Here is a 13,781-nt window from a genome sequence, read left to right on the forward strand (position 1 = left end):
AAAACTGTGGAACCTCAGTACCCTTCCCCCGTATCCCCACCTTCCCATCTCCAACCTCACTAAGACAAGAGTCCTCTCCTCTGGTGGAGGTGCAGCGGTGCGGTGCTGTGGACTGTGGATGGATCGCGGACGGTGTGGAAGAGCTGTGAAAAGACAAAGCCACGACAGAGAAAACAGGTAACAGCATGTCCAGCGGACTGAGAGCTGATGGGAGGGAGGCAGGGGGGCGGTTCGCGGGATGGGGCCCTACCTCCCGTGATCATTGTACTGAGAACCCAAGCCACCGTGGTGGGGTGGTTGTGTGGTCGGTGGAGGTGTTGTGGGGGTTTAAAAAGGAACACAGAACATGCTGGAAACTCTGTACCTTTCAATGTGCCTCCAGAGAGGGCCCAACTCACCCCCGGAACCAATAAATCTAGAGGAATGAGACCGTGTTAGTCAGGGAGAAGCAGAAGAAAAAGCAAGGAAGGAAGAGTTTTGAATCAGAGAGAGAGAGAGTCAAAGAGAGAGACAGAGGGAAAGAGGGATGGAGTAAGGCCAGAAGGAAGCGCTGCAAGATAAAAAGCTGGTTTTATGTTCCTATGTTTTTGTCTTTCCAGAGATTCTGAGTCCAGTTTTTGGTTTTGTTTTGTGACGATCAGGAAGGCCGTTGACTCTCAACCCAAACATTCTCAAACCAGAGCATTTACAACCACCTCACAAACTGCTTTCTACTGAGTTGCACCCATTAGCTGTATCTTTTTCTATAAGCAGCCTTGAGTATTTGCGTACAAAAAAAGTTTCCCTGGCGAAAAAACCAAGCCAGGTAAAAGAGAAACCAAAAATTCAGACAAGAAAAAGCAAAAACAGGGGTCAAACTTATACATAGGAGAGGATTTGTGTGCTATCAACAGTGTATATGTATTCTGGGAGGGTTCTCGATTGGTCGGACACCACTGGGAAGACGCCTCCTGGAAAAGGAAGATCAATATCCATCTGTATTTCTCAAGAGTAAACATTTCTATCGTCAAATCAAATGATCAAGCCAAGAAACCAATAAAGTCCACTGCTCCTTTAGGACATTTAAAAAGAAAGATGAAGTAAGGTAAAATACTAAAAGAAGAGGCAGATGTTTTCGGATATAGGAGGCAGTGGAAAGAATAAAAAACCAAACCAAGCCAATAACTCCTATACAGCCGGAGGGGAGGGGGAACTCCTACAAATGTCACCCATAGATCTGAACTACAGGGGAACTAAACTCTGCGTTTTCTTCCAGATTTGAGTCCCTGCCCCTGCGGCTGTACTAAACCACATGCATAAGAGGGGAAGGGAGGGGGGTCGTCTAGTTTTTAAGGCGATTAAACAACCAACAACTCCCCCTTCCTCTAGCTCTGTGTACCCACCACCATGCAAGCCCCGTCCGTCAGCACTCACTGGGCATGCTCCATCCCAAGCATCTACGGTAGACCAGGCAAGGTGAGGATAAAAGGGGGGGGGGGGGATAGGATGGGGGCTAAACACCAGAGGTCAGCTGTCCTTGCTTTGCAAAAAAAACGGCCGATTATGGAAACTTTCCTCAACACCCAGCTCGATCAATTACACGCCGGGGTTGAAGGAGAGCCTCCACGGTCGGGAGCTGCAGAGCCAGACGAGGTGACCGCCGGACTGCAACGGAAAAACAACCCTAGAGGGTCTATAGGGAAAGAAAAAAGGGGGGAAGGATCTACCGCAGAGTAGCAACTGTAGCTATAGCTCACTAATTGGGTTCTTCCGGATTCGGCCATACCAAATCAAAAAGCGAAAAAGAATAAAAAAAGGCTCAGGCTCAAATCAAGCAGGACTCAGAAAGATGTGGAAAGACTACCGACCAGCCAGCTCCTTCTCCTTACTCCGTCTCTTTTTCTCCATGCGTTTCAGTCTCTTCTCCTCCCTGCGCTTGGCCTCCTCGGCCTCCTGGTGGCGCCGGCACTTGTGGAAGTTCTCCACCACGACGCCCACAAACATGTTGAGCACGAAGAAGGCCACGATCAGCAGGAAGGAGATGAAGTAGAGCAGCATCCACGGGTTGTGGTTCATGACCGGCTGAAACACACAGGAAACAAAGGGGATTTGAAGACACTTAGAGGACAATCCTTCAGAAACCAACAGATATTCCTGAGTGGATGCCTCTTTACATGCTGTGTTTCAGTAAAGTCACCTGTTGATCAACTCCTACAGCGTCCAGTCCGTAGTACATGATGTCCACCCAGCCGTCTTTGGACGCCAGAACAAACAGGGACATCAAGGCCTGAGAAACGGAGAAAGCACAGAGTTCTTGTTGATGCATTTTAATGTCTTTTTTTTAATCAGACTTCTTGGCTTCCGTGCGGCCTCACCTGTCCCAGGTTGTCGAAGTTGTACTTGTGTCTGACCCACTTCTTGCTGGCCTGCAAACAGTCCGACTTGTTGGTGATGTTTCCGATGTCTTCTCCTTGACAAATGAAGAACTTCCCCTTGAAGAGCTGGGGAGAAACACACACAGAGAACTGATTCGTGACACTTAATTCTGCGGTTTTTGGTAAGTTCGGGTTCAGAAATGTCTCAGAATATCTTTCCTGAAGATGCTTACCGTTTATAAAGTTTGCCAGTGGTGCTAAAATGGTAAAAGCGGCTCCACTTATCCGTAAATTCATCAATAATCGAACTACGCACGGCTGAATGTCGATGGGAATATCAACGGAATATTGTAAACAGCTTAGGAAGAATATTGTATTTTTAGGAAGAAGTGCGAAATACTGAATATTATAACTTAAACTTGTTGACCTGAACATCATTTCCAGGTAAAGTAAACAATCGTTTGTTGCTAACCACATCAAAGTAGTTATCTCAACGGTCTCTATGAAGTTTCTTGAGTAAAGTTTGTGAAATTAAATGAGTTAAAATGTCAAAACTTTGCTTCAGTAACGAACGGGGTTTCCAACTGACATCTGCAGGGGCTCGATTTCCCACATGCTTTCAACTGGACTATATCTCTTTAAAGTAAGCCCTTTGTTGGAATAAAACTCATACATTTAAATCACCTTACATATGAAAAAGTTATCTCAACATAGGATTATTAGTTGGCTCAAATGATGGCAGTTCTAACATTTTAGTTAGCCCACAAAACTCAAAGATCTATTGCAGACAGTTGCCTTGAAAGGTTGAGTTGTCCTTAAAGCAGAAACATTTTCCAGTTACTTAAAGTTGTCTAGTTTTACCACATTTAAAGGGACTGTGTGGATTTGGTGGATTATTTGATATGGCTAAACCCTGCGCCTTGTCTGTGTACGCCTCAAACGTTCACATTATGTTTTCCTTACTTGCTGTAACCTAATGTGTGAATATAGTGTAACATCATGCTCTTTGTCTGCTCTCTGCACTTCCTGGTTAGATGCAAACTGCATTTTGTGTTGCTATGAAGAATGAATGGTCCTTAACAGGTTTTTATTTCCCTTAGTTTATGCCGATTTTACCTGTTTCTATTTTCGCTAAGCTAAGCTACCTGGCTGCTAGTCATATGTTTGTTTTACTTTGAAGATCTCCTTACAAGACTGTGTTATTACCCCAGATTAAGGATATAAACGGGATGCTAGCAGCTTCCAAACCTCCAGTGCATGAGACAGTAAAGGCTCCTTGGTATCAAATAAATCAGACATGTATCACAGGTCAGAGAACATCTACACATGTCCTGGAAACATTACAACATGTGTTCACCAGCGAAGTTAAAGGTGCTGCAGTGAATCCTCCGCCCGCTCTTTAACGACTGACAGCTTCCTCACGGTGTGTTCCCCGCCGTTAACCCTTTGTGACTCCGCTCTACTTATGCAGATGGTTTATGGACGAGGAGACGCTGACGGACGGGAGGCTGAAGGACACGCGGCTCGTTGGGATAGATTCGTCCTCGGGCCGTTAGCCGTGAATCTCCATCGTGACGCATACATTAACGTCCAGGTGTGTGAGTTATAGGGGAAGGGCTGCACACACACTTAAAGACCCCTGTTCATATACCTGCAGCCATGCACTGCTGTTCTGCAGGGACTTTAGGATGTAAGTACTACCAAGGAGGAGCAGTATGTGTTGGAGCAGGGGGAGAATAGTTCTCCCTCAGGATTGTTTTAGTGTTTTCCTCATCATGTGTGTGTGCTTCCCGCTCTCTCACCTGCACTCCCAGGATGCCGAAGATGATGAAGAAGGCGCAGCAGATCACCACGATGTTCCCGATGGGCTTCAGCGAAGACATCAGAGTCTCCACCACCAGCTTCAGCCCCGGAGCCCGGCTGATCACACTGAAACACAGCGGGAAACACGGGTTTAGTGCACCGACTGTACGAGTGTGTGTGTGTGTGTGTGTGTGTGTGTGTGTGTGTGTGTGTGTGTGTGTGTGTGTGTGTGTGTAGGCCACTCTAAGGTCACTCACAGCTCAGACCAGATGGAGCAGGGATGCCTGCAGCGCTCCACACTCACCCCCAGGCCCTCACTGTATCTGCACACACACACACACACACACACACCCCCCCAAACACACACACACACACACACACCCCCCCCCACACACACCCACACACACACACACACACACACACACACACACACACACACACACACACACACACACACACACACACACACACACACACACACACACACACACACACACACACACACACACACACACACACACACCCCCCCCACACACACACACACACACTCACCCTTGGTTTCTTGATGTCAGCACTCTGAACGCTTTTTTTTGTTGAACAGATTTCTGGATTTTTTAAAACACCTGGTTTACAGGTACATTAACTCATGAACTACTTCACTAAGATACTTCCTACCTTTCCCAGGTAATAAATACCAAGAAACAGGTAAAGAAATAAATGATACAAGCTGGAATAAAGAAAACAACTCAAACCAGCAGTAAATAAATACAGGAATGAATAAAACAATAATATAAATAATACAAAAATAAGATCAAATAAGAATTCAATATAAATAAATTAATAATAATAATTAAAATCAACTTTTTAAATAATAAAATATATATATAACATTATATTAAATACAATCAATCCACTAAAATCCAATTTTACTGAGTGGCCCAGCCCTGCACTGCAGCTGAGCTTCTCTGACAGGGTGACACACACCCCCATTGGCACATGCTTACACGCAGAAAACACAGCTCTCTGTGAGTAATCACACAGATGCACAGAATCACCGAAGAGCTGATATGATGGATAAGAGGAAACACGAGCCGCCTGCAGGAGGAACACGGCGCCGCTGCAGCGTCTGTCAGAGATAATCTGCTCTGTGTTCACACAGCGGAGCGAGGCAGAAGTCAATAGCACATTAAAAGAAGACATGAGATAATAAAAGGCCAGCAGCCGCCGAGGCCACAGATCAATACGCACGATCGCTGCGCTGCACCTCATCACTCTGCACTCTGAGGGGATGCAGCACCACTGAGGCGCTGCAGAGGGGGCTGGTGTCTCCTCTTAGAGGTGATGCAGCAGTGATGGTTTGTTTGCATTCCATTCCTCCGCAGAGAAGGGATTGAAGCGCCTCTATTTCAGTCGTTGTGACATATATTACAGTTAGTAAGGAATGCAAAGAGTCGCAGCTGCCTGTTGAATCCTTCTTTTTGTGTCAATTTAGAAAATTCAAAGGCTTTATTGTAATGTGCACAATAGCTGCAGTGTAGTTTTGGCATTGAAACACTCAAGTTGTCCAACAATGCAACGAAACATCTACCAGAAGACATCAGAATAAATTATGCAGAGGACACACGGGTGCAGATTAATGCAGAAATAAGTTTAGACGTAAAATAGATGAAGATAAGATAACAAATCAACAAAGCAGCTCTTAAAAAAGGGACCTTTTCAGGTGTATATCAGTATGTAGAGTCTCTACTTTAAAGAGTCCTCTCCTGCTGATGTTCAGGTGTATATCAGTATGTAGAGTCTCTACTTTAAAGAGTCCTCTCCTGCTGATGTTCAGGTGTATATCAGTATGTAGTGTCTCTACTTTAAAGAGTCCTCTCCTGCTGATGTTCAGGTGTATATCAGTATGTAGAGTCTCTACTTTAAAGAGTCCTCTCCTGCTGATGTTCAGGTGTATATCAGTATGTAGTGTCTCTACTTTAAAGAGTCCTCTCCTGCTGATGTTCAGGTGTATATCAGTATGTAGTGTCTCTACTTTAAAGAGTCCTCTCCTGCTGATGTTCAGGTGTATATCAGTATGTAGAGTCTCTACTTTAAAGAGTCCTCTCCTGCTGATGTTCAGGTGTATATCAGTATGTAGAGTCTCTACTTTAAAGAGTCCTCTCCTGCTGATGTTCAGGTGTATATCAGTATGTAGTGTCTCTACTTTAAAGAGTCCTCTCCTGCTGATGTTCAGGTGTATATCAGTATGTAGTGTCTCTACCTAAGGTTTCACCCTCTGTCTGAAACCAGAGCCCAGTCTGCTCTGATTGGTTAGCTGGCCGGCTCTGTTGTGATTGGTCGACCGCCCCCTTAGCCTATCAAATACAATGTGTTAGAGCGCTGGCCAATAGGAGCGCGAGTATTACATAGTGATGTCCTTTTGTTCAGGAAGTAAACAAAGAGTTTCAGGCTTTTAAGAATAAACAAAAGTCAAAAAGTGAGGAAGTAAGCGAGTTTGCAAAGTCCATCAAGGACGACAACACACCCTGCAGTCGCTCAGATCACACACAGATACCTGCCAAATTAAATGTTTCCACACGTCGCTGCTTTGCATATGAAACCCTCTTTACATCGTGTCCTCCTTTTGAGCTGAACTCCTCAAACACTGTGAAGAGGAAAAGGCTTATTCCGGGGAAAAGATGAGCCTCTTATTCAGAGTCAATACACTCTGATGACGGAGGACACACACTCCTCTCCGCGCAGGCCATTAGCATATGACACAAAAAAAATGAGGAGGAGCCGGAGGGAGAAGAGCAAGGGCTTCTTCTTTCAATCTCAAACCCGGTGCATAATTTCACAGCACATCACGGCGTGTCCTTGTTCTGTGTGCTGTACACACACACACCCACACACACACCCACACACACACACACACACACACACACACACACACACACACACACACACACACACACACACACACACACACACACACACACACACACACACACACACACACACACACACACACACCAGTGTATCTCACACAGAACAGGCGTTTCCCGCCGTGCAAACACTGGGTGTAATTAAGAGCCCCAGGGAGATGGAAGTAGGGCTGTAGAAGAACAGAGGAAATAACAAAGGTATTTATTTGTGTCCAAACTTTGTTCCTCGCTCCACCTGTCTGTGGTAACTTCTACAGATGTCCATCCTCCTCGGCTGTCACGTTCTCACACTAACTATCCATGAGAAAAGGAGCAACATGCTAATGTAAACCGCTAAGCTAACACAACAAGGTGCCCCAAAAATATGATCAGCTTTAAGATACGCTTTTATTTTGAAGTCTGAGGATTTAGGAATGAAGACACCTGTTGTCCTGCCCTGACCTCACTGACTACACAAAGCTGATCCAGTGAAGAGAGGGTGTGTGTGTGTGTGTGTGTGTGTGTGTGTGTGTGTGTGTGTGTGTGTGTGTGTGTGTGTGTGTGTGTGTGTGTGTGTGTGTGTGTGTGTGTGTGTGTATTTGTTGAACAAAGCTGATGCATCATTCTGTCACTCCCCTGTAGACAGTCATTAACGCCTCTAATGAGAAACAAACAGACACACACACACTCAGGAATACAAAGTCACCTGTTTGCAGTAATTATGCACACACACACACACACACACACACACACACACACGCGCGCACACACACACACACACACACTCATATTTAATTCAACAAGGGAGAGAGAGTCTGCCCCAATAGAAATGGAGTGACAGCAAGCACACCTTGTACTTGAGTAAAAGTAGAAGTACTCAGGTCTTGTACTTGAGTAAAAGTAGAAGTACTCAGATCTTGTACTTGAGTAAAGTAGAAGTACTCAGATCTTGTACTTGAGTAAAGTAGAAGTACTCAGGTCTTGTACTTGAGTAAAGTAGAAGTACTCAGATCTTGTACTTGAGTAAAGTAGAAGTACTCAGGTCTTGTACTTGAGTAAAGTAGAAGTACTCAGGTCTTGTACTTGAGTAAAGTAGAAGTACTCAGGTCTTGTTCTTGAGTAAAGTAGAAGTACTCAGGTCTTGTACTTGAGTAAAGTAGAAGTACTCAGGTCTTGTTCTTGAGTAAAGTAGAAGTACTCAGGTCTTGTACTTGAGTAAAGTAGAAGTACTCAGGTCTTGTACTTGAGTAAAGTAGAAGTACTCAGGTCTTGTACTTGAGTATAGTAGAAGTACTCAGGTCTTGTACTTGAGTAAAGTAGAAGTACCAGAGTGTAGGAATACTCTGTCACAGTGAAAGTATTCTAAATGTTCCTCCAGTGAAAGTAGAAAGTACTCTCCTCTAAATGTACTTAAAGTAGCGACAGTAAAAGTAGTCATTGTCTGATTGGTCCATTTCAGAATATTATCTCTGATATGTTTTATAATGATTGATCATTAAAGTGTTCTCAGAGCTGGTAAAGGTGCAGCTAGTTTGAATGGCTTTGTATACTGCAGGGTAGCTGCTGGATTTACTGCAGGTGAACTACAGTCTGATTTAAGGGAGATTATATTTACCAGCATTAATCCTAATCTGCCTAGCAACTAATAAATGTAGTGGAGTAAAAGTACACAGTAGCATAAAATGGAAATAAAGTACAAGTCTCAAACCTCAAATTGTACTTCCCACCTCTGCAACTAACCCATTAAATCTAATGGTGTCTTCTCTGAGACACTGGTGGCAGTGACCTGAATAGTAAAGGGAACCCACTCCCTGCAGTAGAGTGTGTTTGTACAGCAGCTCCACAAAGGGATGTTTACTCACTCCTTAAAGAGAAACGCGTCTGTAAAACGAGCAGTGACACAGTTCATCTCTATATTAAAAATAAAGTGCTGTAAGTGTTCTGCAGCCTCAGCACAGAGCTTCCTGTTTCCCCTCTCTCTCATAATCCCGTTGCTCTCGCTGCCATTTTGCATTCCTCTCAAACCGAAGACAACCTTTGCTCTGGAGAATATTTCCCCGTCAAAACTTCACATTTGTCCGTGTTGTAATTGCTTCATGTTTTCTAATCTGACGCTAACACCTCCCCTCTCGACGTTAATGCGCCTCAGCCCCCCCGCCCTGTGGGGATTAAATAAGAGATGCAGCAGCAGAGAGAGGCAGGTACTCAGTCAGTCAGTCGCAGCACAGCTAATTAGCAACAACTCGTTTAACGCCACAGGAACAGTCATCAGGATCCTGCTTTAGTGTTTGTTTGTGCGCAGGAAAACTACAGGCACCATTTTAATGAAACTTGGAGGAAGTGAGGAGCATTGAAGGAGGAAAAACTGACAAGAATGTGGCGTTTATCCTCATTTTTTGCTGCATTGAAGCCTTATTTTTTACTGAAGAGAACCACCTTGCCTTTCGAGTTCCCTTCTAGTTAGCAATGCCTCAAATCCAAACAATAAACTATACGTTTTAAAGAGGCCCTATTCTGATTCCTGGGGTTTCCCCTTCCCTGTAGTGTGTTCTATTGGTTTTAGTGCATGTAAATGGTCTGCAGAGGCTTAAACTGTAAGTGATACGCCAAGGGGCGGGACATCTCTAAGAGGTCGACCAATCACAACTAGGGATGATGAAGACAAATCTTTTTGTTATCTCTATTTATTTTTTAAATGTTTTTTTCTGACACATTTTCGGATTGAATGCAAACTTAAGAATGTTCTTTGATCTATTTTATTTATAATTCCTGTAAAAAATGCTAGTTTCTATTTGAACTAAGTGCATGTATAGACAAACTAATGGTCAAATGGTAAAAACAACGGGGTCAGATTGCACCAAAAATAATGGATAATTTGATGCAAATGAATTACCCTTATTACATCACACTGACTTCGGATCTGCTTTAAATAAAAAGGGAAGTATTCCTCTTGGGAGTCAGAGGTAAACGAACACAGAGAAGATCAGCAGGTAGATTTGTCAGCGGGATAAAGATGAATATTTGATTTGCGTGTTTCTCCGTGATAAATATGAAAGAGAGCTCCCCTCCAGGAGAGGAGACACCGAGCACGAGGAGCCAAGCGTGACGACACACACACAGATGCAAATTACACACACATGAATACACTAACAGGCCACACACACATATTTGGATTTACAAGTACAAATAAAATCTCAAATTGGTTATTTCCGCCTCATTTCCGCTCAAATAAACATCGCTGTGTACACGCTAACAATAACACACGCATGGAGGCACGCTCAAATAAAGGCCTGCACACACACACACACACACACACACACACACACACACACACACACACACACACACACACACACACACACACACACACACACACACACACACACACACATCTCAGAGGTCAGAGAATCTCAGTCTGTTCCGCCTCAGCTTTAAACCAGACGTCCACATCGCTGGAGTGTGGGAAGTGGAGGCATTGTAACGCGAGGCCGCTGAGTGCTTTTAACCCCGTGCCTCACATATTTTTGGCTCTTTAATTTTTAATTATTCCATTTTGGGAGTGTTAAAGCAGATGGAAAACACTTTACCGAGGGTTTGGAGCTCCACTGAGTTTCAGGAGTTCAAACCACGCTCCCAAAATAAGTTTTTAATGAAGTGTGCCGCCACAACCCGTTTGAGTTTCCATTGCAACCACATTTCTTTTTACCCCACAGTCGGAGACGACGCACTCTTTTGTATTCTAGGCTTTTAATTTGCTGCTTTGGCAAATTGAATTTAAGTTTTTGCTGAGTCATTTTGTCCTGGTTGCACTTTGGGCTTTGTGTTTCTCTTTAAGAAAAATTAAGCATGCATCAATGTTTCTGCTGATGTTTACATTTATCACAGCCTGTAGAAAAGAGACTCGCCCTGCATTTAGTTTATAATAAATAATCACATTTATCTGAGTTAATGTTTCTGTAAGATACCAAGAGGGATATTTGTTTTATAATCTGACTCTGCTACAATATCACTAAAAATGCCCCAAATAAATAAATCAAATCACATAAAAAAGATCCTCTTAAATTCAGTTTAAAGACAATATTTTGCAGGATTTTAAGGAAAACAAAAACTGTCAATTAAATGAATGCATGTGTAATAGTAATAGATGTTGGTTAGAAACTGCAACTTAATAGAGGAAGAAAATACCAATTATTGATCATTTGACGACAGTTTTATGACTATTTTGTCCTCAGCTTGCAGCATTTCTAAAGTGATGCATGCAGGAGGGTTGATTTCCTCTCCAAGCCACTCACAGCGCATCGTCAACCCTTTCAATCTGCTTCCCCCCCACCCTTCTGACAGCTGCAGGTGACTTGACCCAGCCCTACTCCCCCTCTCGTTCCTCCAGATCCAGAGTTCACGTCAAGCGTAAACCCCTCCTCTTCAAGACCGGCTCTCCAGCGATCCCTTCACGCCTCCACCACCACCAGTGTCTAATCACCCAACAGCATCACATGCATCTGTGTGTTCTTGGCAACAGATATATACATATTGTTACGTCAGAACAAGTCTCCTCACCGCAGGGGCCGGAGGGTCCGGAGCAGCCGCAGCACTCGCAGCATGCCCAGGATCTTGGTGCCGGAGTTTGAGATCAGAGAAACTAGGATGTCGATGACGGAGATCATGACCAACATCCCGTCCAGAAGGTTCCAGCTGCTCCTCAGGTACGACTTCTCCCCGAAGCACCAGCCCAGAGACACGATCTGCACCCAGAGGATGGAGAGGGGTGAGACACATCTACAGAACAGCTGATATCTTCTAAATAAATGATCAGTAACTCAATATGTGTTGTGCAGAGTGTTTGTTATAAACCCGTCTCTCTTTTTATTAGTGTCTGCAGCGTATTGACTCTGCAGCGTTCCTCCAAACCTCATTTCTAATTCTATAGGCTCCGCTCATCAATTATTCTGCACCTAAAGCAATTTGCATTCCAGCAAATATCAGAGACTTGTTGTGAAGCAGAAACTTATTAAATCAGGCCGTCGCAGCTATTTGTGCTCCGTGTGTTTCATTAACCCTTCGTGTAGCTGAAGAGCATTACTGATGCTTCTCCCGGCACTGCATCACAGAGGCTGGTCGAAGACAAACAGAGACAGATCCTGCACTGAAGATAAGAAACAACACCCTGCTGCTTACACTAAATAACAGGCAGAATTTAAAGGCTATTTTTTATGACTAAGTTTCTGACACTTGATGTTGTCTTTTATATTTCATCAATTTATTGGAAAAAGACGAGACCCAATTGCCCAAAAGTCTATGTCTAGTAGAAATACAAGCAGTACCAAATCACTAGGTATGTCTGGACTTATTAAAAGGTAAATATTAAAAGATATGCACGCATTTGTAGACGTACTCTTTACAAATAAAATAAAATACACAGTTTTAGTTCTTCGTTTAAATCAGCAGAACATTTGCTCAAATAATCTTTGCTTTTAAATTCAATTTTTAAAATATAACATGAATTTAATATTTACAAAGTATTTTGAACATTCTTTTATGAGATTTTTTATCAACTTTGCGAAACACAAATATATTTCTTTCATTTATAACAATATGACAAGATATGACAACCTTTACTTTAAAACATGTGACTTTTACTTCACTTTTATAGTATTTGTTTAATATAATAAACTGTGTGTGTGTGTGTGTGTGTGTGTGTGTGTGTGTGTGTGTGTGTGTGTGTGTGTGTGTGTGTGTGTGTGTGTGTGTGTGTGTGTGTGTGTGTGTGTGTGTGTGTGTGTGTGTGTGTGTGTGTGTGTGTGCACGCTCTAGGATCCTGATCTCACCAATTCCCCCGTGACCAAAAATAGAGACGGCGGCTCTGAATGAGTGACGCTGATGAACTTTCCTCACCTCTTCCTCCCACCCATCCTCACCCTCCTCCATTCGGAGACAGAACCATTTGAATACCGGCGAGACAATCCTCCGCTTAGCGTTATGAAACAGAGTGTGTGAGTGTGTGTGTGTGTGTGTGTGTGTGTGTGTGTGTGTGTGTGTGTGTGTGTGCTCTGTTGTACTCTGGGCTTACAGTGCATGTGTTTATCAGTCTCTTCTCTTCTGCAGCTGTGTGTGTCTGACGTCTCTACGTCTCGTGCTACATGTTGTCAGAGTGAACGCCTTTCATCTCACAAACACAATAATCCTGAACTCACAGGATCATACTTTCTTGCAGAAGAGCTGATGTCGACAGAAGTGAGAGACGACTTCACGGAAAAGTGCAAACAAGTAATTACTTTAGCGTCGAAGCTACATGCTAAATAAGTCCAGATATTTCTACATCTTGTCAATCACAAATAAATAGTGACTTCAAGGGTCGTGGTCTCACCTTTATTGCCATCTCTGCCACAAAGATGGCTGTGAAGATGTAGTTGGACAGCTTGAGGAAGATGCGCTCCTGCAGGGAAACATAAAGAAGAGACAGCGGAGGTTAAGATGAGGTCCGTGCTGATCGCGCTAATGATATAAAAATGCACGTTTTAGTTGTTTTTCCACGGAGTTTGTTCTTTGTCTGCCTCTAAGTTGATCTGAATAATGTATGAGGGGAGAACACATCTCTGTACACACATCCCTGAACACTAATGATGGCAGCCAGGCAATTATAAAGTTTACTATTTATTAAACAAGGCGGCCGATGTATGGGCTTCTAAGTTTCTTTTTGCACTTTTAAAAAGTGCAAACCAAC

At 43.5% G+C, this 13,781-nt stretch overlaps 1 protein-coding gene across 1 annotated transcript in view; it reads right to left on the reverse strand.

Annotated features, from left to right (window-relative positions):
• Nucleotides 1-13,781, reverse strand: part of cacna1g (calcium channel, voltage-dependent, T type, alpha 1G subunit) — a 135,781-nt gene that overhangs the window by 37,328 nt on the left and 84,672 nt on the right. Inside the window, 7 exon segments of the mRNA XM_063893793.1 lie at nucleotides 365-415; nucleotides 1,869-2,061; nucleotides 2,177-2,266; nucleotides 2,355-2,480; nucleotides 4,157-4,283; nucleotides 11,618-11,802; nucleotides 13,425-13,493. Coding sequence (XP_063749863.1) covers nucleotides 365-415; nucleotides 1,869-2,061; nucleotides 2,177-2,266; nucleotides 2,355-2,480; nucleotides 4,157-4,283; nucleotides 11,618-11,802; nucleotides 13,425-13,493 — 841 coding nt within the window.

The sequence above is a fragment of the Eleginops maclovinus genome, chromosome 10, assembly GCF_036324505.1.
Source record: "Eleginops maclovinus isolate JMC-PN-2008 ecotype Puerto Natales chromosome 10, JC_Emac_rtc_rv5, whole genome shotgun sequence".
NCBI classification, from domain to species: Eukaryota; Metazoa; Chordata; class Actinopteri; order Perciformes; family Eleginopidae; genus Eleginops; species Eleginops maclovinus.